A 26,676-nucleotide genomic window follows, 5' to 3' on the forward strand; every position below is an offset into this window, starting at 1 on the left:
GGTTGGTAGCAGTGGTAATCCCAGTGTTTTGGGAGGCTGAGGTGGGAGGGTTGCCTGAGGTCAAAGACCAGCCTGAGCAACCTAGCAAGGCCTTATCTCTACAAAAAAATTGTAAAAATCAGCCCACCAAGGTGGTGTCATGCCTGTAGTCTTGGCTACTCGAGAGGCTGAGGCAGGAGGATCGCTTGAGCCCAGGAATTTGAAGCTGCAGTAAGTCATGATCGTGCTACTGTACTCCAACCTGGACAACAGAGTGAGACCCAGTCTTTTTATTTGTGGATAACTCAAAGAAGTCATTTACAAAATGCCTTTTGTTTTCAAAGCACAGCTTTTCATAAAAAGCAAGGCCCACATGTAATAGATGCTCTGGTACACAGATGGGTGTTGAGAGCTGCTGGGGACTCGGGAAGCCCAGCAGCTGCGGGATCAGCCGGTGGTCAGAACTCATCATCAGAATCGTCATGGGCCCCCCTGCAGACCTTGAAGGTCCGAGGGGTGGTCAGCTGTCCTGGGGAGGCCGGGGCCAGGTTCACCCAGCCAGGCCCACGAGGCAGCAGGTGGCTTTCATTGAGTCTGATGACGCGGTAGTTCTCGTAGTGGACATTGTGGGTTATGTCCTTCAGGTCTTGGAGGTGGGAGCTGGGAGACCGGTGATGGTCAGCCCCGATGGTGGTGTCCCCAGGGCCCCTCGCCAGCCCCCTAGCCCTGGGCTCCCCACACCCTCACCGGATGAGCAGGTCTCTCAGGAGAGGAAATTCACAGTGCGCCATGTTCTCCACTGCAAGATATGGGACTCAGTATGGGCTCTGCTTAGTGAGCAATCAGTAAGCGCCTACTATATGCACCACCTGACACCATTTCCCTTAGCCCTTTTCCCACATTTCTCTTAATCCTATCCTGCCTTCCCTTTGCTGGTTCATTCATTCATTCATTCATGCACTGTTGTGTCCCCAGTGCCTGGTACAGGCGGCTCCTACAAGTAGCTGTAGAATGAATGAATCCACAGATCATTATTGTATTATATGAACAGTCGGCCTCTGTATCCATGGGTGCCCACTGTGGGACTTGAGCATCTGCCGACTTTGGTGTCCCTGGGGGTCCTGGAACCACCCCCTGCAGATAGCATGGAATGCCTGTATGCTACATCATAGGTAATAGTATAGTATATTTCTAGCCGGCTGTGGTGGCTCATGCCTATAATCCCAGCAGTTTGGGAGGCCGAGGTGGGTGGATCACCTGAGGTCAGGAGTTTGAGACCAGCCTGAACAACATAGTGAAACCCCGTCTCTACTAAATACAAAAATTAGCCAGGTGTGATGGCATAATCTGTAGTCACAGCTACTTGGGAGGCTGAGGCAGGAGAATCGCTTGAACCTGAGAGGCGGAAGTTGCAGTGAGCCAAGATCGCTCCACTGCACTCCAGCCTGGGTGACAGAGCAAGACTCTGTCTCAAAAATAAATACAGAGAGAGTGTAGAATATTTCTAATAATTATAATAATACATCAGGGGCTGCGTCCTGGCGGGCCCTCGTGTCTTACTTTCCCTCCCTCCCTAAGGCGGTCTCCCCTCCCTCCCCCCACAATCGCCTTCACTGTGCCTCTCCCACCTGTCCTTGTCCCGTCAGCTCTATGGAGACAGGGACCCTGTCAGTCCTCCCTTTACCATGCACCATGGTAACTGCACGTAGCGGTGCCCGATACACAGTAGGCCCATCGTAATTTCCGGCCAGCCACTGGGGCAGCCTTGGGTATTCGGCATTGTGCCAAATGGTGGTTCTGCCGGCTCCAGCACCCGAGGAAGTTGATGCCACTGTGATGCCCACTTTACTGTGAGGAAACTGAGGCCCAGAGCATCCGGAAACTTGCCCACGGCCTCCCAGCTGGAAAGAGGGACCATTCCCCAGGCCTCTTTGTCCAATGGGCTTCGCTTTTCTGTGCCCTGTGGTGGGTGCTAAGGATGTCTAAGGCACAGGGCTGCTCTGGCTTCCAAACTGTCCCCACCAGCATCCTACCCAGGGGCCCTGCACCGACCTTCAATGATGCCCCACTTGGTCTTCCGGCCCAGGACACACCTCCCGTTCACCAGGTGCTCTTGGTCAGCCCCCACCACAGCAAAAGGGATTCGGTCCTGGGAGAGGAGGAGAGATGGAGACGGGAGCATTGACTTCACTGGGGAGAAGAGAAGCCAAGGCACCCAGGCAGGAGAGAGGAGCCCTGTCCTTTTCGGGGAGGGAACATGGTAGAAAGTGCACAGAATTCCCAAGTTCAAAGACATAAAGTCTAATCGGTGCCTCTGGCCGGGTGAGGTAGCTCTTGCCTGTAATTTCAGCACTTTAGGTGGGAGGTGGGAGGATCGCTTGAGCCCCAGGAGTTTGAGACCAGTCTGGGCAACATGGTGAAACCCCATCTCTGCGAAAACTAAAAAATCAGCTGAGCGTAATCGTAGCTCACTGCAGCCTTGACCTCCTGGGCTCAAGTGATACCCCCCGCCTCAGTCCCCTTAGGAGTGAGGATCACAGGTGTGCACCACCATGCCTGGCTACTTTTTAAACATTTTTAGTAGAGATGAATTCTCTGTGTTGCCCAGGCTTATCTCTAACTCCTGGACTCAAGTGATCCTCCCTCTGCCTTCCAAAGTGCTGGGATTACAGGAGGGAGCCACCACACCCAGTCCGCCTGATTTCTTATATATGAAGTTTTATTGGCACACAGTCAAGCCTGTGAGTCACTCTGTCTATGGCTGCTTTTCAACCAGGACATCAGAGTTGAATCATCGCAATAGAGAGCCTACGGACCACAAAGTCTAAAACATGTACTACCTGGCCCTTTGCAGAAAAGGTTGTTGAATCCTACTGTAAACTCCAGTTGTTTACTTGCTCATGGCCAGAAGCAGAAATTCAAACTTGCAAACTCCTAAGTGACATATATGGGTTTGTTTTAACTTCTGAGTTCATCTGTGATGGGGAATAATGTTGATATTGACAACATTGGGCATGGTGGCTCACACCTGTAATCCCAGCATTTTGGGAGGCCGAGGCAGGCAGATCACCTGAGGTCAGGAGTTCGAGACCAGCCTGGTCAACATGGTGAAACCCGTCTCTACTAAAAATAAAAAATTAGCCGGGTGTGATGGCACATGCCTGTAATCCCAGCTATTCAGGAGGCTGAGGTGGGGGAATCACTTGAACTCAGAAGGCAGAGGTCACTGTGAGCTGAGATTGTGCCACTGCACCCCAGCCTGGGTCACAGAACAAGACCCTGTCTCGGCCGGGCATGGTGGCTCACGCCTATAATCCCAGCACTTCGGGAGGCCGAGATGGGTGAATCACAAGGTCAGGAGATGGAGATCATCCTGGCCAACATGGTAAAACCCCTGTCTCTACTAAAAATACAAAACAAAATAAAATAAAAAATAGCCAGGCATGGTGGTGTGCGCCTGTAGTCCCAGCTACTCAGGAGGCCGAGGCAGGAGAATCCCTTGAACCCAGGAGGTGGAGGTTGCAGTGAACTGAGATCGTGCCACTGTACTCCAGCCTGGGTGACAGAGCAAGACTACATCTCAAAATAATAATTAAAAAAACATTGTACAGTACAGTGGTTCTTAGTATTTGGCCAGGGTTATGCAACCATCATCACAATCTAATTTCACAACCTTTTCATCACACCCCCCCAAAAAAATCCCATACCTTTTAGCAATCACTCCCCATTTCTCCCTTCCCCACATCCACTGACTACCACTAATCTACTTTCTGTCTCTATAGATTTGCCTACGCCTCTTCTGGACATTTCATATAAATGGAATCCCATAATACGTGATCTTTTGTATCTGAATTATTTTTGTCTGAGAAACATGTTTACAAAGTTCCCCCACCCTGTAGCAGGCAGGTGACAGTGCTTCATTTCTTTTTCTTTCTTTTTTTTTTGAGACAGGGTCTCACTCCCTTGCCCAGGCTGGAGTGCAGTGTCGTAATCTCTGCTCAGTGCAACCTTCACCTCCCAGGTTCAAGCAATTCTCCTGCCTCAGCCTCCCAAGTAGCTGGGATTACAGGTGTGTGCCACCACACACCTGGCTAGTTTTGCATTTTTAGTACAGATGGAGTTTCACCCTATTGGCCAGGCTGATCTCAAACCCCTGGCCACAAGTGATCTGCCCGCCTCAGCCTCCCAAAGTGCTAGGATTATTACAGGCATGAGCCACCGTGCCGAGCCTTGAACTGTACACTTTTAAAGGGTGAACTTCATTCCCTTTCATAGATAAGGGCTAGTCCACGGTAGGGGATATGCCACATCGCGTTTCCCCACTCATCTGTTGATGCATATTTGGGTTGCTTCCACTTTTAGGCTAAGTAACGCTACTGTGAACATTCATGTACACATTTTTCTGTGAGTGTACATTTTTGTTTGTTCTGGGTATACATGTAGGAGTTCAGTTGCTGGGTCATATAGTAACTGGATGTATAAGCATGTGAGGAACCACCAGACTGTTTTCCAAAGTGGCTGAGCCATTTTCCTTTCCCTCCAGCAGTAGGTGAGACTTTCAGTTCCTCCACATCTTCCACAGCACCATTTTTTGTTGTTGTTGTTAAGCCGGAGTTTTGCTCTCGTTGCCCAGGCTGGGGTGTGCAGTGGTGCGATCTCGGCTCACCGTAACCTCCACCTCCAGCTTTGTGTTTTTTTGTTGAGATGGGGTTTTGCCATGTTGCCCAAGCTGGTCTCGAACTCCTAGGCTCAAGGAATCCTCCTGCCTCAGGAGGAATTCTCCTGCCTCAGCCTTCTGAGTAGCTAGGCTTACAGGAACCCACCACCACGCCCGGCTAATTTTTTTTTTTTTTTTTTTTTTTTGAGACGGACTCTCTCTGTGTCGCCCAGGCTGGAGTGCAGTGGCGCCATCTCAGCTCACTGCAAGCTCCATCTCCCAGGCCATTCTCCTGCCTCAGCCTCCTGAGTAGCTGGGACTACAGGCGCCCGCCACCACGCCCGGCTAATTTTTTGTATTTTTAGTAGAGACGGGGTTTCACCGTGTTGGCCAGGATGGTCTTGATCTCCTGACCTTGTGCTTGTGATCCACCTACCTCGGCCTCCCAAAGTGCTGGGATTACAGGCATGAGCCACCGCGCCGGGCCTAATTTTTTGTACTTTTAGTAGAGATGTGGTTTCGTTATGTTGGCCAGGCTGGTCTCAAACTCCTGACCTCAGGTGATCTACCCGCCTCAGCCTCCCAAAGTGCAGGGATTACAGGTGTGAGCCACCACGCCAGGCCAATGCTTTTTTTTTGAGACAGAGTTTCACTCTTCTTGCCCAGGTTGGAGTGCAATGGTGCCATGTCAGCTCACTGCAACCTCCACCTCCTGGATTCAAGCCTTTCTCCTGCCTCAGCCTCTTGAGTAGCTGGGATTACAGGCATGTGCCACTATGCCCAGCTAATTTTTTTGTATTTATAGTAGAGACAGGGTTTCTTCATGTTGGTCAGGCTGGTCTCAAACTCCCAACCTCAGGTGATCCAACAGCCTCGGCCTTCCAAAGTGCTGGGATTACAGGTGTGCGCCACCACACCCACCATGGAGGAGCGAGAGGCCTTTAGGCACAGGGTGATCTGGGTGCCTGGGGCAGGGCTGGGGTTATATTTTATTGCCTTTTTTTTTTTTTTTTTTTTTAAAACCTGGTTCTCACTGTGTCACCCAGGCTGGAGCACAGTGGTGTGATCACATCTCACTGCAGCCTCCACTTCCTGGGCTCAAGTGATCCTCCCACCTCAGGCTCCTGAGTAGCTGGGACTACAGGCACATGCCACCATGCCAAGGTAATTTTTGTGTTTTTTTGTTGAGTTGGGGTTTTGCCATGTTGCTCAAGCTGGTCTCGAACTCCTAGGCTCAAGGAATCCTCCTGCCTTGGCCTCCCAAAGTGCTGGGATTGCCACCACACCGGGGCCTCTTTTATTGTTGAGCTGTAAGAGTTTTGTTGTTGTTGTTGTTGTCTGTTTGTTTGTTTGTTTGAGTCACTCTGTCACCTAGGCTGGACTGCAGTGGCGAAATCTTGGCTCACTCACTGCAACCTCTGCCTCCCAGGTTCAAGCAATTCTCCTGCTTCAGCCTCCTGAGTAGCTGGGACTAAAGGTGTGCACCACCACATTCACAGAATTTTTTGTATTTTTGGCAGAGATGGGGTTTCACCATGTTGGCCAGGCTGGTCTCCAACTCCTGACCTCCAGCGATCTGCCTGCCTTGGCCTCCCAAAGTTCTGAGATGACAGGCATGAGCCACTGTGCCCGGCCCAGTGTTCTTTATATATTCAGGATACAAGCCCCTTGTTGGGTATGTGATTCATAGACATTTTCTCTGATTCTGTGGGTTGTTAGTGTGAGCTGTTATTTCTTGCTCACTTTGAGCTTGTGGATGTGTGGACAGTCATATCTGCTAGGAATATGTGCACGTTTCCCTGAGATACAGAGAAAGATGAATCTTTGGGTGGAAAGGATGTGTGGGAAGGAAATCACCTCGCCTGCCTCCCGCCCCACAGCCTCTTACCCGTAACTTGCTGTTAAGGATTCTGTCATTGATGTCCTCATCAAAGCACATCTGGGGGTAGACGTCGATGCAGTGGGTCCTCAGGTTCTGCTGGATCTGGAGATCCCGCACAGGTGACCTCAGCCCACCCTGCCCACTCTGCCCTCTGCCCCGCTGACCCCAGCCCTGCCCCAGGCACCCAGATCACCCTGTGCCTAAAGGCCTCTCGCTCCTCCATGGTCAGGCTGTCGGCCCGGGCAATCACGGGCACCACGTTCACAGTCCGGCACAGTCGCTGCAGGAACTCAATGTCCAGGGGCCGCAGGCTGCCGGGGCAGGGCAGTGATGGAAGTGGTGGTGGTGGTGAGTGTATGAATGATAGCAGCAGGGCAGGGGGGTGGGGGCAGCCAGCAGCCCACGTCGGGGACCCCTTCTCCTCCTCCCTGCCCCATGCAGGTGGTCCTCGCCTTGCAGGTGCAGCCCCCTCACCAGTGCCCAGTGGGTGGTACAAAGTACACGCAGCAGTGCACCCGGGTGTCTGGAATATGGCGCTGGCGGGTGATGAGGATCTCCTCCTGGAGGTACTGCTCGTATTGCTCGTTGATGTAGCCCAGGATGGGATCCCAGCTGAGGCGGGAGGTGGACCCTCCCCTCAGAACTGTGCTGTGCCTGGAGAGCCCCACCCCTCTCCGCTGTGTCCTCTGGGTGGTCCTCCCGTGGGATGATGAATCGTCCCGGTTTGCCCAGGACCTCTGGGTCACCCTGTTACTTTCCCCCACTTCCCTGCATCATCAGAGAGACATAGAGAGACCTCCTGCCATTCTCGGCTTCACTGTCTGTAAAATGGAGACAACAGCAGCACCTATGGTGCAAGTAAGGGAGGGGTGAGCATTAACTGGGCTAAAGGGCCACAGCTGGGCCCAAACCACGAAGGACTCGCGCCTGATGGTTGCAGGGGTCTCCCTCCTCCTCGAGTCCCTTCCCCTCTTGGGTATTGTCAACACTGTAAATAGCCAAACAGATCCTTTTTTTTTTTTTGAGACGGAGTCTCGCTCTGTCGCCCAGGCTGGAGTGCAGTGGCCAGATCTCGGCTCACTGCAAGCTCCACCTCCCGGATTCATGCTATTCTGCCTCGGCCTCCCGAGTAGCTGGGACTACAGGCACGTGCCACCACTCCTGGCTAATTTTTTATATTTTTAGTAGAGATGGGGTTTCACCGTGTTAGTCAGGATGGTCTCAATCTCCTGACCTCGTGATCCACCCGCCTCGGCCTCCCAAAGAGCTGGGATTACAGGCATAAGCCACCGCGCCCGGTCTCAGATCCTTTTAAAAACAGGTGTCAGGACAGGCCCAATGGCTCATGCCTGTAATCTCAGCACTTTGGGAGGCAGAGGCAGGAGGATCGCTTGAGCCCAGGAATTCGAGGCTAGCCTGGGCAATATAGGGAAATGCCAACTCTACAAAAACTACAAAAATTAGCTGGGTGGGGTGGCACGTGCCTGTGGTCCCAGCTACTCAGGAGGCTGAAGCAGGAGGGTCCTTGAGCTCGGGGAGGTCGAGGCTGCAGTGAGCCATGATCTCACCACTGCACTCCAGCCTGGGAAACAGAGTGAGACACTGTCTCTAAATAAATAAAAATGAAACCAGGGCCGGGTGCGGTGGCTCATGCGTGTAATCCCAGCGCTTTGGGAGGCTGAGGCAAGTGAATCACCTGAGGTCAGGAGCTCAAGACCAGCCTGGTCAACATGGGGAAATCCCCGTCTCTACTAAAATTACAAAAATTGGGCCGGGCATGGTGGCTTACACCTGTAATTCCAGCACTTTGGGAGGCCGAGGTGGGCGGATCACCTGGGGTCAGAAGTTTGAGACCAGCCTGGCCAACACGGTGAAACCCCGTCTCTACTAAATAAATACAAAAAAGTAGCCGAGCATGTTGGAGGATGCCTGTAATCCCAGTTACTTGGGAGGCTGAGGCAGGAGAATCACTAGAACTCCAGGAAGTGGAGGTTGCAGTGAGCAGAAATTGTGCCACTGCACTCTGGCCTGGGCAACAAGAACCAGACTCTGTCTTTAAAAAAAAAAAAAAAAAAAAAAAAAAAAAAAAAAGGCCGGGTGCGGTGGCTCAAGCCTGTAATCCCAGCACTTTGGGAGGCCGAGACGGGCGGATCACGAGTTCAGGAGATCGAGACCATCCTGGCTAACACGGTGTAACCCCGTCTCTACTAAAATACAAAAAAAATTAGCCGGGCGAGGTGGCGGGCGCCTGTACTCCCAGCTACTCGGGAGGCTGAGGCAGGAGAATGGCGTGGACCCGGGAGGCGGGGCTTGCAGTGAGCTGAGATCCGGCCATTGCACTCCAGCCTGGGCAACAGAGCTAGACTCCGTCTCAAAAAAAAAAAAAAAAAAAAAAAGAACCCACCAGTTGTCATTGTTGATCTGGTCCCCGAAGCCAGGCGTGTCCGTCACTGTCAGCTTCAGCTTCACACCCTTCTCCTCGATGACTGCGGAGGGAGAGGGGAGTCAGGAGACATTGGACCCTGATGGGATGGGGTGGGGCAGGGTGGGGTGAGGTGTCGGCAGGGTGGGGTGAGGTGTGGGCAGGGGCTCACTCACCATGGGTCACTGAATGCAGCTGCAGCGTCTGGGGTGGGGGCACCCCCAAGCCCGGTGGGTTTGACTTCCACACTTTGGACTTGAACAGCGTGTTCACCATCGTGGACTTGCCCAGTCCACTCTGCCCTGGAAGTGGCAACCGGATGACAGCAGTTAGGGTGGGCATTTTAAGCAGTTTTTCTCTAACTCTTTACTTTTTTATTTTTGGAGACAGGGTCTCACTCTGTCACCCAGGCTGGAGTGCAGTGGAGCAATCTCGGCTCACTACAACCTCCGCCTCCCAGGTTCAAGTGATTCTCCTGCCTCAGCCTCCTAAGTAGCTCCTAAGTACAGGCGCCTGCCACCACGCTAATTTTTGTATTTTTAGTAGAGACGAGGTTTCACCATGTTGGCCAGGCTGGTCTCAAACTCCTGACCTCAAGTGATCCTCCCGCCTTGGCCTTTCAAAGTGCTGGGATTACAGGCTTGAGCCACCACGCCCGACCTCATTTTTGTACTTTTTGTAGACGTGGGGTTTTGCTAGTCTCGAACTCCTGAGCTCAAGTGATCCACCCGCCTCAGCCTCCCAAAACCCTGGATTATAGGTGGGAGCCACCGCTCCAGGCAGATTTTTGTCTTTTGATGACTGAGCATTTCTCAGATTTTCAATGACAACATCCCTGTGAGGTGCTATTACCAGGTCCACTTAGCAGACGGGGAGGGGTAACAGGCTGCCAAAAGTGAGATCACATGCCCATGCCCAGGCACGTGTAGCACCGTGGGTCTGTCCTGCCGTGGGCCCCACCTCTCACTCACCCACCACCATGATGTTGAACTCAAACCCCATCTTCATAGCCTTAATCTTCAGCTGGTCCAGCACAGCCTCGATGCCCACAGGACCAAGCATCTCGCAGGGTGGGGTGCTGGGGCTGGAGGGCCGTGAGGACAGGCAGGGAGAGGGGGAGCGCCTCAGGGGGTCCATGGGGGCCGAGGGTTCGAGATGCCTGTCACCAGGTGGGTGGGGAGAAGGGCGTCACTGGGGCTCAGAGGAGCCCACACTGACCTCTCATATGTGAACCCCAATTTGAGCTTGGCTGTTGGCCAACCCCCTCCACACTTCATGCCTCCGGTGTACCCTAAGTGCCCGTAGTCCCAGGGGTGTGGCGAGGGTGCCTGTGGGGAGCCGTTTCTCCGGGGTGCTTCAACCCCCATCCAGAGAGGCTCCCCCGCCCAGGAGTCTGCCCTGTCCCCACCTAGAGCCCAGGCAGGGGCCTCTCAGGTCACTTCCCCCAGCAGAACCTGGAGGGCCAGGCAAAGTCCAGGATGGGTGTCTGCAGCCAGGCTGGAGTCCTGGAGGGGCTTCAGGGAGTGTGTGTGGGGTGAAGTGGCTGCCATCCCAGCAGGGAACTTGGGCAGGGGGCTCAGGAGGAGGCACCCCCACTTTCCCCAGGGGGACACACAGCAGAGTTGATAGAGATAGGGAGCGAGAGAGATGGCACAGGTACACAGGTATGAAGGTGACGGAGACACAGAGAGAGAGACCAAGGCGAGGCAGGGAAGATGGCTGGGAGGGAGCGGTGCAGAGAGTCCACAGTGGGCAGAGAGAGAGAAGCAGCCTGCTGTGGCACCTGGTGGACGTGGGTCCTGGTGGAGCTTCCAGGAGCTGCCTTGTCCTGGCAGGGCCTGGTGTGTGTGATGGGGGAGGGGAGAGGGTGACAGTTAACCGAAGAATCTGAGCTCCATCCGCACTTGCTGTGACCCCCACCTGGGGGCTTCTCTGCAGCAGGAGCAGGAGCTGTTATCCCTCTCATCCTCAAAATGACCCCAGCCTAATAATACAACGATCCCCATGTAGAACCAGGGGCCTGAGTCCCCCACGTCAGCTAGGCTTCCACCTCCAAGCTCCCACCCTCAACCACTCTGTTGGGGCGAGCAAACCCGGGTCCCACAGCTGGCTAGCGGGACATCCGTGTCCATCCTTGGCGCCGTGTGTTTTAAGTTGCCAGCGTCAAAAACATTAAGAGATTGCTTTAGCAAATATTTACTCAGTCCTGACTCTGCACATGGCATTGTTCTTGGAGCCCAAATACATTAGCTTGCTTAACAATAAAGCCCCGGGAAGTAAGCGCTGTTACTACCCCCAGTTGACAGATAAGAGAGGGTCAAGTGAGGAGGTGGCAGAGCTGGGACTTACAGCTCTGAGTCTGTGTGCTCACCCTCTACTGCCTTTTTCTTGTTTACAGAAACATCTAGATTTCCAGTGTATCTTAGAGATTATCACCCTGACTTGAGATGCCCTCTTTAAATGGGCCATGTGCTTTCCAGACCATGTTCCTCACCCCTCCCTTATTGTCTCTCTGATAGCTGTTTCTTTTTTTGTTATTTGTTTTTGAGACAGAGCCTCGCTCTGTTGCCCTTGGTGGAGTGCAGTGGTGCGACCTCGGCTCGCTGTAACCTCCACCTCCTGGGTTCAAGCGATTTTCCTGCCTCAGCCACCTAAGCAGCTGGATTACGGGCGTGGACCACCACGCCCCGCTAATTTTGTATTTTTAGTGGAGACGGGGTTCCACCATGTTGGTCAGGCTGGTCACAAGCTTCTGACCTCAAGTGATCCACCAACCTTGGCCCCCCAAAGTGCTGGGATTATAGGCGGGGGCCACCGTGCCTGATCTTTATTTTTCTTTTTTCCTTTTTTTTTTTTTTGAGATGGTGTCTTGCTCTGTCGCCCAGGCTGGAGTGCAGTGGTGCGATATTGGCTCCCTGCAAGCTCCGCCTCCCAGGTTCATGCCATTCTCCTGCCTCAGCCTCCCGAGTAGCAGGGTCTACAGGCGCCCGCCACCACGCCTGGGTAATTATTTTGTATTTTTAGTAGAGACGGGGTTTCACCGTGTTAGCCAGGATGGTCTCAATCTCCTGACCTCGTGATCTGCCTTCCTCGGCCTCCCAAAGTGCTGGGATTACAGGCGTGAGCCACTGTGCCCAGCCCTTTTTTTTTATTTTTTGAGACAGGGTCTCACTATGTTGCCCAGACTGGTCTCAAACTCCTGGGTTCAAGTGATCCTCTCACCTCGGCTTCCCTAAATGCTGGGATTACAGATGTGAACCACCGTGCCCAGCCTGATAAGCTGTTTCTTATACCAAGTCCATCTCACACAGTTAATTCTTTCTTACCTGTTCCCTGATACCTGACTTCACAAGGCTTAGGCACTCCTGTGTCCTTTGTATTGACAAAGATTTTCTCTTTTCTTTTCTTTCATTTTCTTTTTCCTTCCTTCCTTCCTTCCTCTCTCTCTCTTTCTTTTTCTTTTTTGGGACAGGGTCTCACTTTGTCACCCAGGTTGGAGTGCAGAAGCTCAATGATGGCTCACTGCAGCCTCGACTTCCTGGGTTCAAGTGATCCTCCTGCCCCAGCCTCCCTAGTAGCTGGGACTTCAGACACGTAGACCAAGCCAGGCTAAATTTTTTACTTTTTGTAGAGATGAGGTCTCCCTATGTTGCCCAGGGTGGTCTGGAACTCCTGGGCTGAAGGGATCCACCTGCTTCAGCTTCCCAAAGTGCCACCACACTCAGCCTGGCAAGTGTTTTCTGTAAAGGGCCAGGTGGTCCCTATTTTAGGCTTTGCTGGTCCTAAGTTCTCTGTTGCAACTACTATTCAACTTTCCCATTGTAGTGAGAAAGTAGCCACAGACAATAGGTAAACAGATGGGTGTGGCTGTGTCCAAGTAAAACTGTATTCACAAAAGCAAGGTGGCTGTGGTTTCAGTTTTCCTGAACCCCAGGCAGACTTCTGTCCTTTGCTGTCCACTGCCTTCAGCCAGTTCTTCCTCCTGGTAACTCCCCCTCCTTCCCAGAGGCTTAACATTAAAGGCTTAGAGAATAGGGTGCCAGGTGCGGTGACTCACGCTTGTAATCCCAGCACTTCAGGAGGCCGAGGTGGGCAGATCACTTGAGGTCAGAAGTTTGAGACCAGCCTGGCCAACATGGCAAAACCCCGTCTCTACTAAAAATACAAAAATTAGCTGGGCACGCTGGCAGGCACCTGTAGTCCCCGCTACTTGGGAGGCTGAGGCAGGAGAATAGCTTGAACCAAGGAGGTGAAAGTTGCACTGAGCCGAGATGGTGCCACTGCACTCCAGCCTGGGCGACAGAGTAAGACCCTATCTCAATAAATAAATAAATGAGTAAATAAATAAATAAAGGCTTAGAAGTTAAGGGTGGGCCAGGCAGGACCCAGGGTGGCAGAGACGACGGAGCAGAGCCTGTCCTGGAGCACAGTTCATTGTCAAAGGTGAACTCTCGCAAGCCACAACTCCACAGTCCTTGAAGGATTCAGCACGGGGGCCTCGTCCCATAAGCAGATAAGGATGTGGTTAGCGGATGAACAAAAGGCTCTGGTGATGGTGATGTGTGGACTGCGTTTGAGCAGTAGACGTACTCGTGGGGACGTCCCCTAAGGAAATAAGCTTCTGTGCAGAGAAAACACTTTCTCGCCGGGCGCGGTGGCTCAAGCCTGTAATCCCAGCACTTTGGGAGGCCGAGGCGGGTGGATCACGAGGTCAGGAGATCGAGACTATCCTGGCTCACACGGCGAAACCCCGTCTCTACTAAAAATACAAAAAACTAGCCGGGCGTGGTGGCGGGCGCCTGTAGTCTCAGCTACTTGGGAGGCTGAGGCAGGAGAATGGCGTGAACCCGGGAGGCGGAGCTTGCAGTGAGCCGAGATCACGCCACTGCACTCCAGCCTGGGAGACACAGCGAGACTCCGTCTCAAAAAAAAAAAAAAAAAAAAAAAAAAAAAGAAAACACTTTCTCCAGGAAAATCCTCCCATGGGAGTGATGGTCTCATTCTGAAAATCGTGGTGGTGCGGGCAAGAGCCTCACTGGGTGCCAGTAGGGATTGCACCATGTTAGTGCCATCAAAGGAGTAGTTTGCAGAAAGCATGCTGTCATCTGAAAGGTGCTCCCGGCGGCGTTCACTGGCAAAAGCCAGGGGTAAAACGGTCTGTGCAGTGTGACTATGGTGGAAGAGGACAAAAGACTGGAGGGAATCCCACGTGGACACGGCGATAATAGCACAGGGCCATTCAGCGCACGTTTCTGTGAGCCCGACGGCTCCGATATCGACGATCAGTTCATTTCATCCTCACAATACCGGAAGGAGGTGGATACTATTAACACACCCATTTTACAGAAGAGAAAACCGAGGCAGAAGGGCTCAGGGAATGTTACTCAAGCTCACACACTGGTGGGTCTTACGGCATGCAATCGAACCTGGGTCCAGGAGTCTGACTCACCGGAACCACTCCCTGCCACAGCCTCCTCCTCCTGTTACTGTCCTGCCTGGGACTGGGTGGGGCTCTGTGACTTCTGTCTTTTTTTTCTGAGACGCAGTCTCACTCTGTCACCCATGCTAGAGTGCAGTGGCAAGATCTCAGCTCACTGCAACCTCTGCCTCCAGGGTTCAAGTGATTCTCCTGCCTCAGCTTCCTGAGTAGCTGGGATAACAGGCATGCACCACCACGCCTGGCTAATTTTTGTATTTTTAGTAGAGACGGGTTTCACCACGTTGGCTAGGATGGTCTCGAACTTTTAACCTCTGGTGATCTGCCCACCTCGGCCTCCCAAAGTGCTTGGATTACAGGTGTGAGCCACTGCGCCTGGCCTGACTTTGGTCTTTTAACAACTTGGTGGTTCCCAGATCTTCTTTAAGAAATAGATATGACTTTCATAATAGTAACGACAAACATTAGAAACAAGGTACCCAGAGAGACAGGAAGACTGAGAGCCAGAGGGGAGAGGAGGGGACAGTGGGCCTCCTGACTACCCAGCCAGGCCAAGAGCTGGAGCAGGGGCCACAGTTGTTCCCTTGCACTTTAAAAATAGAAGTATGTCAGGTGCGGTGGCTCACACCTGTAATCCCAGCGCTTTGGGAGGCAGAGGCGGGCGCATCACTTGAGGTCAGGAGTTTGAGGCCAGACTGGGAAATATGGTGAGACCCGTCTCTACTAAAAATACAAAAATTAGCTGGGCATGGTGGTGGGTGCCTGTAATCCCAGCTATTCGGGAGGCTGAGGCAGGAGAATCACTTGAAACAGGAAGGCGGAGGTTGCAGTGAGCCGAGATTGCATCATTGCACTCCAGCCTGGGCAGTAACAGTGAAACTCTGCCTCAAAACAAACAAACAAAACAAAACAACGACGACAAAAAAACAAATTCAGTGGCATTTAGTACATTCACAATACGAACAACCGGCCAGGTGTGGTGGCTCACGTCTGTAATCCCAGCACTTTGGGAGGCTGAGGGGGGTGGATTGCCAGAGCTCAGGAGTTCGAGACCAGCCTGACCAACATGGTGAAACCCCATCTCTACCAAAAACACAAAAATTAGCCAGGTGTGATGGTGCATGCTTGTAATCCCAGTGATTCAGGAGGCTGAGGCAGGAGAATCTCTTGAACCCAGGAAGCAGAGGTTGCAGTGAGCCGAGATCATGCCATTGCACTCCAGCCTGCCAGCCTGGGTGACAGCGAGACTCTGTCTCAAAAAAAAAAAAAAAAAAAAGGCCAGGCATGGTGGCTCACGCCTGTAATCCTAGCACTTTGGCAGACCGATGCGGGTGAATCACCTGAGGTCAGGAGTTTGAGATCAGCCTGGCCAACATGGTGAAACCCAGTCTCTACTAAAATACAAAAGTTAGCTGGGCATGGTGGCGGGCGCCTGTAATCCCAGCTACTCGGGAGGCTGAGGAAGGAGAATCGCTCGAACCTGGGAGGTGGAGGTTGCAGTGAGCCGAGATCATGCCACTGCACTCCTGCCTGGGGAAAAAGAGCAAAACTCCATCTCAAAAAAAAAAAAAAAAGGCCGGGCGCGGTGGCTCAAGCCTGTAATCCCAGCACTTTGGGAGGCCGAGACGGGCGGATCATGAGGTCAGGAGATCGAGACCATCCTGGCTAACCCGGTGAAACCCCGTCTCTACTAAAAAATACAAAAAAAACTAGCCGGGCGAGGTGGTGGGCGCCTGTAGTCCCAGCTACTCGGGAGGCTGAGGCAGGAGAATGGTGTAAACCCGGGAGGCGGAGCTTGCAGTGAGCTGAGATCCGGCCACAGAACTCCAGCCTGGGCAACAAAGCGAGATTCCGTCTCAAAAAAAAAAAAAAAAGAGGGAGGGAGGAGGAGGATTAGAGTCAGAGGAGGAGACGTGAGCCTGGAAGCAGAGGGTGGAGGGATGGGAGACCGCCGGCTCAGGAATGCCGCCAGCTTCTAGAAGTTGGACAAGGCAAAAGATGGACTCTGCCCTAGAACCTTCAGGATGAACACAACCTGGCCAACCCATTTTAGACTCTGACCTTCAGAACCGTAGGATGATAAATTTGTGTTGCTTGAAGCCACTGAATTTGTGGTAATGTTACGGCAGCATCGGGAAATTAATCCACTAGGTGTGTGAAGGGCTAATGACTTAACTTCTCTAGGCTTTCGTCTCCTCATCTGTAAAATGGAAAAAGCAGTAATACCCACGTTAGGATTGCTATGAGAAATAAAGCAGGTGACACAGCACAGTGCTAGGTGCAGAGCCTCACATTACCGGATATTTTCAAGTATGAAGATAGAGAATATAAGGACGCTGAAGACTCCTGGTACAGCTGGCCTTCCATATCCACAGGTTCCACATCTGTGGATTCAGCCAACCACAGACAGAAAATATTTGGAAAATAAATCACAGCTGTACTGGACATGCCCAGACTTTTTTGCTTGTTATTTCCTATACAATGTAACAATTATTTACCTAGTACGCATTATATTAAATATACGTATATATATATATATTTTGAGACAGAGTCTTGCTCTGTCGTCCAGGCTAGAGTACGGTGGTGCCATCTTGGCTCACTGCAGCCTCTGCCTCCTGGGTATAAGCGATTCTTCTGCCTCAGCCTCCCGAATAGCTGGGATTACAGGAGTGTGCCACCACACCCAGCTGATTTATTTTTTTTGAGACACTCTTGCTCTGTCACCCAGGCTGGAGTGCAGTGGCATGATCTTGGCTTACTATAGCCTCCGCCTCCCAGGTTCAAGCGAGTCTCCTGCCTCAGCCTCCCAAGTAGCAGGAATTACAGGTGCCTGCCAGCACGCCAGGCTAATATTGTATTTTTTTTTTTTTTTTGAGATGGAGTCTTGCTCTGTTACCCAGGCTGGAGTGCAGTGGCGCGATCTCAGCTCACTGCAACCTCCACCTCCAGGGTTCAAGCAATTCTGCCTCAGCCCACCGAGTAGCTGGAACTATAGGTACACGTGCCACCATGCCCGGCTAATTTTTTGTATTTTTTTTTTTTTTTTGAGACGGAGTCTCACGCTGTCGCCCAGGCTGGAGTGCAGTGGCGCGATCTTGGCTCACTGCAAGCTCCGCCTCCTGGGTTCACGCCATTCTCCTGCCTCAGCCTCCTGAGTAGCTAGGACTACAGGCGCCCGCCACCGCACCCGGCTAATTTTTTGTATTTTTAGTAGAGACGGGGTTTCACTGTGGTCTCGATCTCCTGACCTTGTGATCCGCCCACCTCGGCCTCCCAAAGTGCTGGGATTACAGGCTTGAGCCACCGCGCCCGGCCATTTTTTGTATTTTTTGTAGAGATGATGTTTCACCTTGTTAGCCAGGATGGTCTTGGTCTCCTGACCTCGTGATCCGCCCGCCTCAGCCTCCCAAAGTGCTGGGATTACAGGCGTGAGCCACCGTACCTGGCCAATTTTTGTATTTTTATCTTCTTTTTGAGACAGAGGTTCGCTCTTATTGCCCAGGCTGAGTGCAATGGCGTGATCTCAGCTCACCGTAGCCTCTGCCTCCCGGGTACAAGCAATTCTCCTGCCTCAGCCTCCCTAGTAGATGGGATTACAGGAATGTGCCACCACACCCAGCTAATTTTGTATTTTTAGTAAAGACGTGGTTTCTCCATGTTGGTCAGGCTGGTCTCCAACTCCTGGCCTAGGGTGATCCGCCTGCCTCGGCCTCCCAAAGTGCTGGGATTACAGACGTGAGCCACCGCGCATGGCCCAATTTTTTTTTTTTTTTTGAGATGGAGTCTCGCTCTGTCGCCCAGGCTGGAGTACAGTGGCCGGATCTCAGCTCACTGCAAGCTCCGCCTCCCGGGTTCACGCCATTCTCCTGCCTCAGCCTCCGGAATAGCTGGGACTACAGGCGCCCGCCACCTCGCCCGGCTAGTTTTTTGTATTTTTTAGTAGAGACGGGGTTTCACCGGGTTAGCCAGGATGGTCTCGATCTCCTGACCTCGTGATCCGCCCGTCTTGGCCTCCCAAAGTGCTGGGATTACAGGCTTGAGCCACCGCGCCCGGCTTTTTTTTTTTTTTTTTGAGATGGAGTCTCGCTCTGTCGCCCAGGCTGGAGTGCAGTGGCTCGGTCTTGGCTCATTGCATGCTCTGCCTTCCGGGTTCAGGCCATTCTCCTGTCTCAGCCTCCCGAGTAGCTGGGACTATAGGTGCCCGCCACCGCGCCTGGCTAATTTTTTTTGTATTTTTTAGTAGAGACGGGGTTTCACCATGTTAGCCAGGATGGTCTCTATCTCCTGACCTCATGATCCGCCCACCTCGGCCTCCCAAAGTGGTGGGATTACAGGTGTGAGCCACCATGCCTGGCCATGATATTACATATTATAAGTAATCCAGAGATGATTTAAAGTATAGAATATATGCACAGGTTATATGCAAATACTGCCTCATTTTATATCGGACACTTTAGCATCTGTGGATTTTGGCACCCACGGAGGTCCTGGAACCAACCCTTCAGGATTCCAAGGACAACTGTATGATGCAGGCACACCTCTCCTAGCTGCTCAAGGGTCGTGGGATGCAGGCAGGTCTTCTCCCCCTTCCCCCTCCCTCCCACACACCTTCCCTCCCGTCTCTCTCCCTCTTTCATTCACGAAGTCAGCAGTGGCCAAGCACACAGCTGGAAATCTGGGATATTGAGGAAAGGTAAAAAGTCCCAGGACTGAAGCCACAGGCCCGCATCTTCCTCCCTGGGTCTCCAGCAGTGGGCCCTCTCCGCTGGGCTCGGCAGCCTCTGCTGGGGCTGGGCCCTCTCCGCTGGGCTTGGCAGCCTCTGCTGGCCCTGAGGAGGGCGGGGCTGGTTGCCAAGACCTCAGGTGGTATGGAGCCGGAAGCAGGAAGCAGCCTGTGCTCCCCAGACCTGCCTGGTTGAAGGAGTTGGAGGCTTCTAGGAGGTAGGTGGGGGCCTGGGGGCTGGGCCGCCAGGGGAAAGAGAGGGGAGAAGACAGTGGCTGGGGAGAAAGTTGTCCAGGTTGGGGTCAGGGTAGGGACCACAGGGCTAGGCAAGGAGAGAGGCTGGGCCTGGGGCCAAAGGAGAAGTGGAGTGGGAGGGGGCGGGGAAGCTGGTGCTGGGCGAGGCTCTGGCAGAGGCTGGGCTGTGGGAAGCCTGGATGTGGTCCCCGCTGAGCAGAGCCCAGGGTTCTGATGCAGCCTCTGGGGGGCCAGGGCAGGCGGCACTGTGCACGCCGAGATGGCTGTGTCCACAGAGGAGCTGGAGACCACAGTTCAGGAAGTCCTGGGGAGACTGAAGAGCCACCAGTTTTTCCAGTCCACATGGGACACTGCTGCCTTCATCATCTTCCTCATCTTCGTGGGTAAGTGTGGCTGCGGCCTCGGGGTCCCCCCAGCCCCCTGCCCTGGGCCCTGGGTTGGGGTCACACCTGGATGGCTGTCCTGTCCCCAGGTACGGTGCTGCTCCTGCTGCTGCTGGTCATCGCCCACTGCTGGTGCTGCAGCTGCTGTGGCTCCCCTGGGCGCCGCAGGGCAAGCCCCAGGAAGGTGAGCCCCTGGAAGGTGAGCCCTGCCGGCCACCGGGACCTGCATGGAACTGTACTGGGGGTGGAGGGGGGAACGGGGGGGAGTGGTGGGAAGGGTGCTCATCCCCCTAGGGAACAAGGAGCAAACCTGCTCGGTCCCTCTGTGCTTCTCGTGCAGGAAAGACCCAAGGGAGTGGATAACTTGGCCCTGGAACCCTGACCCTGTGTGCCCTGCCCCGTGGCAGTAACAAAGACTTGTCTGCCCAGAGCCTGAGTCTGCAGTGTCTTCCAGTCCCCATCTGGGTGGGTGACATGGGACTCGCTGCCCTACTCAGGTGCCCACCTGGCCTCTCTAAGCTTTCAGTCAATACCACTGTGCCAGATCATCCTGGGTCACCTAGCTGGGAGGGGAGCTGGTCTCAGACCGGGCGGCCCGAACTCCCAGGTGGAGGTCTTGTCACCACCCCCCGGGTCTCTTGGCAGAGAGGACGAGAGAGAACCCGTCCTCTCTCGAAGGTGGGTTCTGTGTCCAGCCCTTGCATGGCATAAGGAGTGGGGAAGCCAGGCTCTGGGAATAGGGGAGATGGCTGGCTCCTTAAGTTGATGGCCACTGACTACCAGGGACTCCCCCGCCTGCCTGGGTCCCCACTCAGATGGACAGACACGGCTCCAGGTGGAATCTGATGATCTTTATTTCTTAGAGGGCCCTGGATCGGGGCTATGGAACACAGTAACCAGCACTGCACTCACTCCTGGGGTGGCTTTCTCTGCGCCGTTCCTGACTGTCCCCTGGGACTCATAGCTTAGTGCCACCCCCCACCCTCCAGGGGGAGGGGACAGCGAAGGGGAGAGGAAGGAGAGCCCTGGGCCTGGCCCTGTCCTGAGTCCAAAGATTCCCATGGTGACCAGAAGGGCGGGGTTGGGAATGTGGGACGCCCTCGGCCCCGCCTTCCGGACCTCCCCACTACCCTACCAGACTAGCCTCCCTTCCTCCTGGTGCTTCCAGTGTCCATTCCCAGCAGTGCAAATGTGTTAGGCAGGGGCGGGGGTAGGACAGAGAGATAAATAGCAGCCTGGCATTGGTGCTGGCTGGTGCTCTGGGGCGGGTATGAGGGGACGGGCTGCCTTCCTGGAGACAAGCTCCTGGGTGCTGTGATCAGAAGGGTCTGTAGCTCCAGTAGCTGGAGAACACGGAGATCTGCAAGGAGAGGGGGTGTGGTGAGTGGCTGGATGGAGGGGATGGGATGGCCCAGGGGAGATGTCAAGGTCACCCAAGGACGGTATGTCAGGACAGGGCATTGCTGCTTAGCAGTACTGTGGGGGTACAACAGACCCCAAGACTGGGGCGCTCTGAGGGTGGGGCAGGGCCCTCACAACCCCTGCCCACTGTGAGGGTACACCAGACCCCAAGGTTAGCGCACTCTGAGGGTGTGGCAAGGACCCTTAGAAGCCCTTCCCCTAATGAAGGTGCTCAGCCCAGGCCCCACCTTGTCCTTAAGCTGCTGGCAGAGCTGCAAGGAGACGGTGAAGTAGACCAGGGCGTCGTTGAGCCAGGGGATCACGCACTCCACCTTGTGCACGTGGCTCACCTCCAGGCGCTGAGAGCCCCACTCACTGTGGGCGGTGAGAGGGTCCCTGAGGGGGGGCCCGGCCCTCCAGGTGCAGAGGGATGGGGTGGGCATGCCCGAACCCCTCTCCCCTGCCTACTTACAACATGGCCCCAGGGCTGTGCAGCACCGCGCCTCCGGCTGGGCGGAAGTTCTAGGGAGAACAGCACCAGACCCATCAGGCCCTGCAGGGTGTGTGCATGGGGGGCAGCGGGCCGGGCAGGGGTCCCTCCTCACCTTGGTGGAGTTGGGCTGCAGGGCATGCAGCTGGTACACCGTGAGGCAGAGCTTATTGAGGTTGATGTAGACATTGACCAGCAGGTCGGAGGGCAGGGCGGGGGCGAACATCCGCTGTGGGAGGCAGGTAGGATGAGACCCTCCCAAGCTCCCATCCCAGGCTGGATGGAGCAGGGCTGTGCAGTCATTCATGGAGTCTGCAGGGGACTCCAGTCCCCATCCCAGAGATGCTCTTCCCATGAACGGGGGGCTTCCAGACTTTTCCCAGGTGCCCCAAGTACCTTCCTGTGCTGTCAGGTTTGGGAACCACTAACCCCAAACAGGGTTAACGTATTTTGGGGGCACAGGACAGAAGCCAAGGACCCCATCCCAGAAAATTGCCTAGACAGAATTCTAACTATAATTTGGGGGGTGGCACCCCTTGGTGTCCATCCTGAGGGCAAGCTGGGCCCCGCTGTGGGGACCCCTCTCCTGGGGCAGGGGCTGGCAGGGACACTGACCGTGAGGCCACTGGCGGCGATCTCAGGGAGGGTGAGGGTGGCGGGGGTGGTGAGGCGGTTTCGGGCTCTGGTCAGCTGCAGCATCACTGCATCCATCAGCTGCAGGGAGGGGCGGGGTTGGCTCTGCTTCCACCCAGGCCCCCATGCGTCAGGGAACAACAGATATGGTAGCTCCCACTCCCGCCCAGTGGCTACGGTTCCCAGGACCCAGCAGCAGGGGCCTGTTAAAGACAGGTAGTTGGGCTCCAGCTGGGTGTGGGGGAAGGCAGGACGTCTGCACTGATGTCAGTCAGGACAGGGCTGATTCACTGCACAAGGGTCCTGGGAGCTGGATCAATGGGGAATGGAAGGTCCTGGGAGGTCAGTCCCAGGGGCACAGGCTTTGCCGACAGGAGTACAGGCAACAAAGGTTGGCTGCAAAAAGTCAGAGAGGGCTTCCTGGAGGAGACGATGGATGGCTAGGTTGAGGTTTTCAGGAGGGTAAGCCAGGGTCACAGCTTGTGGCTGGTGGGACCACCTGGAGCCCATCCCTTCCCTTTGCCGTGGAGCAGAGCCCTGGCAGACTCCTCAGAGCCCCAGCTTTCATGCCATCCAGCCGTGGCCATGAGTACCAGGGTGATGTGGCTCCCAGGAAACACGAAAAAGCTGACTGGGGGCATGGGGGCTGCAGCTCCCTAGGGTGGTTACAGTTCTCGAGGGGATCTTAGTCTATCTGGTTCTACCTGTGAGGAAACAGAGGTCCAGAGAGGGCAGGTGAGCCACCAGAGGACACACAGTGAGTCAGGGGCAGAACTCAAGCATGAGGTCAGGCACCTGAGTCAGCTCTTCACATGTGCCATGCGGTTAATGTGAAGGCTTTCACTGCTGCTGCCAGCAGCGGTATGTGCCGAGTGCTTACTGGGGGCTCCATGACCTGAATTATCATGGCGAACGGTTACTGCAGCTTGCCCCTGACCCCACAGGTAGAAAATGGAGACACAGAGTAGGCAGGTAAGTGCTTAGAGGTTGCACAGCTCCAAGTGGAGGCCCTGGGATTGGAACCCAGGTGTGATTCTGGATCCAGGACGTGGGACTCTATAGGCCCAAGAGTCAGGCCTGGGGGGAGCTCACCTTGAGGACCTCAGCACCCGTCTTGAACTGGTAACTCTCGTCCCGGCTGGTCAGCAGGTAAATGGCTTGGCTCACATGGTTTCTGGCATCCTGGATCTAGAAGCAGAGTTCATCCAGAGGGGTCACGCCAGCTTCCGTGCAGCCAGGAGGGGAGGGTGGGTGCTGCCTGCCTGCCTGCCCCAGGTCATTCCACTCTCCACACTGTCATCTCTGTGCCCCGGAGGGCCAGGTCCCTGCCAGGTGATGGGCGCCTGGCATCACCTGGGGCAGGCCCGGTCTCTGCCTGAGTGGGCTGCCCCCTCCTTTTAAGGGATGGACAAACAGTATTGTCCAAGACATCTGTGCAAGTTGTGGAGGAAAGCAAACAGGGTGATATGGCAGGGGCAAGGGCCCTGAGATGGAGACAGTCAGGGTAGGGGGGCAGGAGAGGAGGCCAGGGCAAGTGGTACAGGAGCTGCCAGGGAGCATGGGCCTCATCCCCAGAGCCATGGTAAGTCCCTGGAGGTTCTGGGCAAGGGAGTGACTTTTTAGAGGGCTTCTGAACCATCTCATCAAGCCAGCTGCTGTGGGGACACCACAGTCCCGATGTGGCCCTTGGGCTCTCAGGCCAGGTTCTCCACCTCCCCACGTGGCGCAGGCGCCAGGGCTTCAGGAAACACCTGCCCCCAGCTTTGCTGCTAGGAAACACCCTTCCAGGCTTGCTGTGGCCACAGATCCCCAGGGCTAGGCCCTTGCCAGGGAGGCCCCGTGGTGGGCCTGCTGCCGCCTGTCCTTGTGGCTGAGCACTAGCCAGGAGGGGCGGGGTCACCTGCTGCAGCTTCCACTGCTTGTCCTCCCGGAAGGCGAAGTGCAACAGCTGGTTGTTCCGGGGCATCTTCAAGTTCACGTCCTGACAGGCAAGAGTGGGGTGAAACAGGCACGGGGGGCGCCTCCTGCCACAGCCACTCTGAGCCCTTAAGCGTGGGGCAGAAATGGGGTGTGTGGTGGCTCAGGCCTTGGCTGCTGTGTAGGGCAGAGAGACTCCCAATGCCTTGGCCGTTTGGGGGGTGAACAGGGAGGTCAGGAAACAGGAAAACAAGCCCAAGAGGAGCCACGAAGAAGTGAAATTGAAAGAGGTGAAGAAAGGGAAAGGGGAAAACAGCAGGCAGCCTCTGTGAGGCTCTGTGCGAACCGGGTGCATCTAGCGTCTACAGGGGCCAACAGATGGAGCCCAGGAGGGGGGCCTCCCCCCACGCCTTGGTGCCTGGCACAGGGTTGGATGCAGACTGGAGCTCAGGCGTTGGCTGATTCAACGGTGATGTGTGGCCAGCCTAATCCGCCAATGCCCATGTTTCACTGGTCCAGACATCAGGCCAGGCCGTGTGCAAAGAACCCCCCCTCCTGCATGTCCTCCTGAATCCACACACCCATCCCGGGGGAGGTGTGAGGGCTGCTGTCATTTTCCAAAGGAGAAAACTGAGGCCAGAGACATCAAGGGTCCCGCTCAGAGTCGCAGGGCTTGTATAGAGAGAACGTGGGAGCCCCCATGCTCTTCCCCACTGGCAGGATGGGAGGGGACAGGGCTGGGGGACTCACCGCCTGGCTGAGGGCATCCCCCTGCAGAGTCAGCACACCCTTCACCTGGTCTGTGCTGTAACACGTGGCATCAGAGCGGTGCCTGTGGTCACCACCCCCACCACCCAGCCCTCCCTCCCGGCGGGCTGCCCCTCCTGTCCCATCGCACACCCAGCTGGTCTGCAGGACAGGGCTGTGGTCATGCCTCCTACCCGCCAAGGTACCCATTTCCCCGGTTTCCGCCCAGCCCAGGCTCACCCACAGCTGCCTAGGATGAAGTTCTCTTGCTTGGCGGGCCCCTCAGTGCCCGAGCCCGGCAGAGTGAAGCGCAGAGAGGCCTCCTGTGGCACAGAGGGAAGGAGGGGAGCTGGTAGTGCCCACTCAGGCCCGGCCCAGTGCTCCTTCCAGAAGGCCCCCTCCCTCCACGTCAGCGGGGGGAAGGAACAAGGTGGCCTGGCCTCAGTTTCAGCTGGGGTGGGAAGACCCTGCCCAAGCACCCCGGGCACCTAACCGTGAGCCCGATCTGTTTACCCCACGTTCCCTGAACACCTCCTGTGTGTCCGCCTCGGCGAATACCGGACAGAGACAGCCTCCCAGCTTGGTTGAGGGGGAAAGGGGCAAGGGGCAGAGTCAGGGAACAAGGCAATAGTCAGGGTAACCCGCGGTCCTGGGCCACAGCAAGCACTGCGCCGGTCACTTCTGGTGAGCTGCTTGGCTCATTTATCTATACTACAGCCTCGCGAAGCGGGTGCTGTTATCTCCCTTTTGCAAAATGAGAAAAGGGAGGCCCAGGGAGGTTCAGTGACTTGGCTGAGGGTCACACTGCCGGGCAGAGGCAGAATTATTTGGCTCCCAAGGCGGCCTTCCCCGATCCGAGGCCGGGCGGGACTCAGGCCCTTGCTAGCACCCGCGTCAGGACTCGCCCCTGCCCGCACACAGGTGCTTGTGTAACGAGGTCGGCTCGAGTTCGCGAAGGCGGGGCCTTGCTTGAAAGCCGCGGCGGCCGCAAGCAATAGGCGCTCAGGACGCAGCCGCGGGGCCCCAGGTGGAGCCAGGGAGATGAGGAGGAGGGTCGCCACGCCCGGCGGGGCAGGGCACGGATCGTTACCTTGAGAATGTCCTGCAGCTGCTTCAGCACAGCGTGCACCTCGTCGTGCAGCAGCCAGCGGAACTCCTCCTCCTGCGGGACAGACCTGGCGGTCACGCTTGGCCCCGCCGCCCCGCCAGCCCGCCCGCTGGCCCGCGCGCCTCACCAGCACGGCCCGCTCCGCCGCCGTCGCTGCCATCACGGTGGCCATGGCCGCAGGCCGCTGCCAAGCGCCCTCCCCGCCGGCCGCTGCTCCGGTCCACCAATCCTTCTGTCCTCGGTCCTCCAGTCCTTGCGTCCGCCCGCGGGGTCTGGCTCCGCCCCCACCCCGACTGGCTGAGTGGGCACCGCCCCGCCCCCAGGCCGGCTCCGTGCTCGCGATTGGCCGGCTCCTGTCGGCCCGCCTCGGCTCGCGAAACCCTGCGGGCGTCTTGGAACGAGGCCGGCGGCTGCGCAAGTTGAGGCCCGCTCCGGCCGGCCAGGGACGCGGCCGGCGGCTGCGCGAGTCAGGCTCGCTCCCGCTGGTCAGGGACGCGGCCGGCACCAGCCTGGGGCGGCCGCTCGGGGGCGGAGCTCCCGTGTCACCCCCAGGCTATGATAGGGCGCGCTGCTCCACTAGCGCTCACTGATTGGGCGGCAGGACAGTCTGTTCCCGCTCCGCCTCCCTATTGACCCGCTTGG

The 26,676-nt window shown here is 55.5% G+C and overlaps 3 protein-coding genes across 9 annotated transcripts; 1 reads left to right on the forward strand and 2 right to left on the reverse strand.

Moving 5' to 3' along the window:
* Positions 1–254: 254 nt before the first annotated feature.
* SEPTIN12 (septin 12) lies at positions 255–10,841 on the reverse strand. Its single transcript, XM_071084083.1, has 10 exons — positions 10,724–10,841; positions 9,912–10,099; positions 9,117–9,242; positions 8,923–9,004; positions 6,993–7,130; positions 6,712–6,829; positions 6,525–6,620; positions 2,032–2,128; positions 727–778; positions 255–639 (listed from the first exon to the last, which is right to left on the reverse strand). Exons 2-10 carry the CDS (start codon positions 10,075–10,077, stop codon positions 438–440), a joined length of 1,077 nt encoding a protein of 358 aa, XP_070940184.1. The 5' UTR covers positions 10,078–10,099; positions 10,724–10,841; the 3' UTR covers positions 255–437.
* An 8,354-nt stretch (positions 10,842–19,195) lies between these two features.
* On the forward strand, positions 19,196–26,022 carry LOC105467830 (small integral membrane protein 22). Of its 5 annotated transcripts, none has more exons than XM_011717564.3 (4): positions 19,196–19,318; positions 19,590–19,738; positions 19,828–19,937; positions 25,848–26,022. In XM_011717564.3, exons 2-4 carry the CDS (start codon positions 19,615–19,617, stop codon positions 25,857–25,859), a joined length of 246 nt encoding a protein of 81 aa, XP_011715866.1. In that variant the 5' UTR covers positions 19,196–19,318; positions 19,590–19,614; the 3' UTR covers positions 25,860–26,022. The 5 variants fall into 5 exon arrangements, with proteins under 5 accessions (XP_011715866.1, XP_011715867.1, XP_011715862.1 ...); XM_011717565.3 differs by having other exon boundaries at positions 19,828–19,922; XM_011717560.3 differs by lacking the exon at positions 25,848–26,022 and adding an exon at positions 20,079–20,168.
* Positions 20,569–26,318, reverse strand: LOC105467831 (rogdi atypical leucine zipper). Of its 3 annotated transcripts, none has more exons than XM_071084085.1 (11): positions 26,162–26,318; positions 26,017–26,088; positions 25,167–25,249; positions 24,930–24,984; positions 24,163–24,243; positions 23,355–23,450; positions 22,245–22,343; positions 21,745–21,858; positions 21,612–21,661; positions 21,388–21,535; positions 20,569–21,098 (listed from the first exon to the last, which is right to left on the reverse strand). In XM_071084085.1, the coding sequence occupies exons 1-11, from the start codon at positions 26,204–26,206 to the stop codon at positions 21,057–21,059; spliced, it is 885 nt and encodes a 294-aa protein (XP_070940186.1). In that variant the 5' UTR covers positions 26,207–26,318; the 3' UTR covers positions 20,569–21,056. The 3 variants fall into 3 exon arrangements, with proteins under 3 accessions (XP_070940186.1, XP_011715869.2, XP_070940187.1); XM_011717567.2 differs by having other exon boundaries at positions 21,388–21,514; positions 26,162–26,317; XM_071084086.1 differs by lacking the exon at positions 26,162–26,318 and having other exon boundaries at positions 24,163–24,307; positions 26,017–26,072.
* Positions 26,319–26,676: the final 358 nt, after the last annotated feature.

Source organism: Macaca nemestrina, chromosome 18 (assembly GCF_043159975.1).
Source record: "Macaca nemestrina isolate mMacNem1 chromosome 18, mMacNem.hap1, whole genome shotgun sequence".
NCBI lineage: Eukaryota > Metazoa > Chordata > Mammalia > Primates > Cercopithecidae > Macaca > Macaca nemestrina.